This window comes from Prionailurus viverrinus, chromosome A3 (genome assembly GCF_022837055.1).
Source record: "Prionailurus viverrinus isolate Anna chromosome A3, UM_Priviv_1.0, whole genome shotgun sequence".
Classification (NCBI taxonomy): Eukaryota; Metazoa; Chordata; class Mammalia; order Carnivora; family Felidae; genus Prionailurus; species Prionailurus viverrinus.
The window spans coordinates 15,277,775-15,281,370 of record NC_062563.1 but is presented as its reverse complement, the minus strand read 5'-3'; the positions used below and the strand labels follow the sequence as shown (position 1 = coordinate 15,281,370).

Here is a 3,596-nt window from a genome sequence, read left to right as displayed (position 1 = left end):
TGAGAAAGATAAACAAAGCTGGAGGCACCACATTTCCTGATTTCAAACTACATTTAAAAGCTACAATAATCCCGGGTGCCTGGGTGGCTCAGTTGGTTAAGTGTCTGACTGTTGATTTCAGCTCAGGTCTTGATCTCACAGTCCATGAGATCAAGCCCCATGTCGGGCTCTGTGCACTGACAGCACGGAACCTGCTTGGAATTCTATCTCTGCTTCTCCACTGCTTGCTCACTCGCTCTCTCTCTCTCTCTCTCTCTCAAAACAAATAAATTAACTTTTTTTAAAAAGCTACAGTAATCAGGGGTTCCTGAGTGGCTCAGTCAGTTAAGTGTCCAACTTTGTCTCAGGTCATGATCTCGCGGCTCCTGGGTTCGAGCCCCGCGTCGGCTCTGTGCTGAGAGCTCAGAGCCTGTAGCCTGCTTCGGATTCTGTGTCTCCCGGTCTCTCTGCCCCTCCCCTGCTCACACTCTGTCTTTCTCTCTCTCTCCCAAAAATAAATAAACATTAAAAAAAAATTTTAAGCTACAGTAATCAAAACATTATTGTATTTGCATAAAAACAGACCCACAGGGTGCCTGGCTCAGTCAGTTGAGCGTTTGACTTAAGCTCAGGTCATGATCTCCCAGTTCATGAGTTCAAGCCCTACATCAGGCTCTCTGCTATCAGTGCAGAACCCACTTCGGATCCTCTGTCTCCCTCTCTCTCTGCTCCTCCCCTGCTTGCTCTCTATCTCTCTCAAAAATAAAATAAACATTTAAAAAGAAACAGACCCATAGACCAATGAAACAGAACCAAAAGCCCAAAAATAAACCCATGCATATATGGTTAGCCAGTATTTCACGAGGGAACCAAGAATACACAATGGGAAAAGGATAGTCACTTTAATAAATGATGCTGGAAAAACTACATATTCACATACAAAACAATGAAATTGGACCCCTATCTTACACCACTCATGAAACTTAATTTGAAATGGATAAAGAAGAGTATAAATGTGAAAGTCAAAATTTCAAAAGTCTTACAAGAAAACAAAACTAAGAAAAAATAAATTTGTCCCATATTCCTAGGTAAAGTGAGTTCAAATTTTGATTCCACTTACATAATCGATGGGTGACCTTACACATATAACTTAACCTCGGCCTCAATTTCTTCATCTATGATGGTAATAATTGCATGAAACTCACAGGGTGCCTGTGATTTTTTTGAAATTTAATGATTTTGTGTAGATAGATAGATAGATAGATAGAGCCTAGCATATAGGAAGTACCATAGAGGTTAGTTACTATCATTACTATTATTGTTTTTATTACATTCTTCCTGTTTCACCAGGATCAGTCTCTTCCTTATTGTGGAAGGCTGAAGAGAAGAAAGGAAGTAAGCTTTTTTTAATTTTTGCCCTAATTATTCTATTCTCCATGATTAAACTTATGTTAGCAGCTCTGAAGCTTTAGTTTCTATAGTTTCTAGATGAACATGGGACTCACTATCAGGGGTCTAATCAGCTTGGGACCTTCAGCTTCATGGCTGAGTACCCAAGCATTCACTGTTCAACTCAACACCTAGTAATGCCCAGTCCTGGCCCTTGGGGTAAGCGGGCTCAGCCCTCTCAAGTATCAAGGCCAAAATATAACATCAGTTGACGCTAAGACTCTTCTACTTGCTGCCTGCTGCATCATGAAGCCTGCTGAGTTGGGATTTCTTCTAGGTCTCTTCATCTTCTTCTTGCTGACTACCCCATTAATGGGTGGTGTTGCTAGACTTGCTGAAATGATATGTGGAGACCTCAAAGGTATGAACCTGAAGCAGAAAATAAATCCAAAGACCAACTATGAATGAGGGAGAAAGTGGTAAAAAAGAAAATGTGATATACAGCTGGTCCATGAAGGTTCTCCTTTTGTGTTATTACCCATAGATTCTTAATCCTTTGACTCTGGGAATTGCTTAATCTAGGGGTCTTGTGGATGTCTGGTGAGAAAAAAAAAAAAACTATGATGCAAATAACACCCTTCCAGATAGGGCCGTCTTTTGAAGGGTGTCCAAAGGACCAAAAGTATTTTGAATTAGGGGTTTTATGACAAATTTCAAAGATCTCAGACCATTCAAGAGTACATATTGAGATGAGAATAAAGGGGGTTGGATACTGAGAAAACAGGCATTTTCAATATCTTGGCTCCCAGTGCATAGAGAACACTTGAACACATGGCCCCTGTTTTAATAAGCTCACAATGTAGATGTGAAAGATAATGAAGCTTTCTTCCACAGATCATGAGTACAGGCTTGGTGCTTCTGGAGCATGGGAAGGTGGCAGAGTCTATCCTGCAAGTCAGACACCCCAAACTCTGGCCCAGCCACTTAGCAAATGTGGGCTCTTGGTCAAGTCACTCAATCACTTACCACCCATTTCCAAACGAACATGAGGAATTTCTAAGGGCCCTGGAAGGCAAGATCTCCTGCTGAGTCCTAACTAATTCCCCCTAACTCAATGGGAACCTCTCATGCAGATCCCTGCAAAATGGATATGAATCCTGGCAGCTGTTTTGAAATTCACTTTAGATTTTTCTACAACCAAACCTCCAAAAGATGTGAAAGTTTTATCTTCACTGGCTGTAATGGCAACCTTAACAACTACAAGCTTAAATTAGAATGTGACATAGCCTGTGTTGAAGAATACAGAATAAAGTAAGGAGTCCCATCTTGCCCTTGGTCCTTGGGGGAGAGGAAAAGGAGAGGCTCTGAGATCCTAGGATCCCTGGTTGGGATGGGAAGAGGGAGGACTGTCCTAACCAAAAAGTTTAATAGTTGGGTTGGATCTCAGGATCATTTGTCATTTTTCAGTTAGGAAATCAAAAGTCCAGAGGAAAAATAGTAGTCACCAGTTATCAGATAATTACCGTGTGCCAGGTGCTGCCCTAAGCAATTTACATGTATTGATACAATTTAAAATTAAAATCACCCTAAGGTAGATTTGTATTATTAAAGTGGCAGATTAAGAAACCAACTCCAGTAGAGGTAACTAACTGGCCCAAGTTCACATTAAATGACATACCAAGGTTTCTAACCAGATTTGATGGTCACCTACAGCTTGACCATTTTACATGCACAGGTTCACCCAAACCCAATCCTTGTGATCCTAGACCTGTGATCTCTCCATAGCAATATCCTGTTTTATACAACTAAGCTCTCAGCCCAAATTTGACCATTCCCCAGTCATTGGAACTAGAAGAAGGTCTATGGAGGCTAACAAGGCTATGGTATGGCTGATTTCTAGGAGAGTGAGTTGGAAAGTAACCTTGGGTGTGACTCAAAAACGGAAATTTTGTTTTATTTATTTAATATTCCTAGTGAATTTTTGCAATGCCTGGCACACAGTAGACAATGACTAAGTTTTAAGGGAATGAAAGAGTAAGAGATCAATCAATGGAACAGGGGGGGACATTGAAAGATATGGCATCCTCAGGACTTCCCCTGGGATAAAAATGACTTAAATTAATCGAGGGAGACTTTTCAAAACCTATAACGCAGATTTTTGTTGTGTTTGTTTGTTTGTTTGTTTGTTTTTTCTTAGACAGGGAAACCAAGTAAAAAAAGTCAAGAGT

The 3,596-nt window shown here is 40.6% G+C and overlaps 1 protein-coding gene across 1 annotated transcript; it reads left to right on the top strand.

Annotated features, from left to right (window-relative positions):
* Positions 1 to 1,674: 1,674 nt before the first annotated feature.
* On the top strand, positions 1,675 to 2,683 carry SPINT4 (serine peptidase inhibitor, Kunitz type 4). The gene is made up of 2 exons (XM_047852729.1): positions 1,675 to 1,789; positions 2,502 to 2,683. The coding sequence occupies exons 1-2, from the start codon at positions 1,675 to 1,677 to the stop codon at positions 2,681 to 2,683; spliced, it is 297 nt and encodes a 98-aa protein (XP_047708685.1).
* The last annotated feature ends 913 nt before the right edge of the window (positions 2,684 to 3,596 follow it).

Coding starts and splice junctions, on each gene's coding strand:
- SPINT4 (XM_047852729.1), top strand. CDS start 1,675: ATGAAGCCTGCTGAGTTGGGATTTCTTCTAGGTCTCTTCATCTTCTTC. Junction 1,790..2,501: donor GATATGTGGAGACCTCAAAG/GTATGAACCTGA, acceptor CCTCTCATGCAG/ATCCCTGCAAAATGGATATG.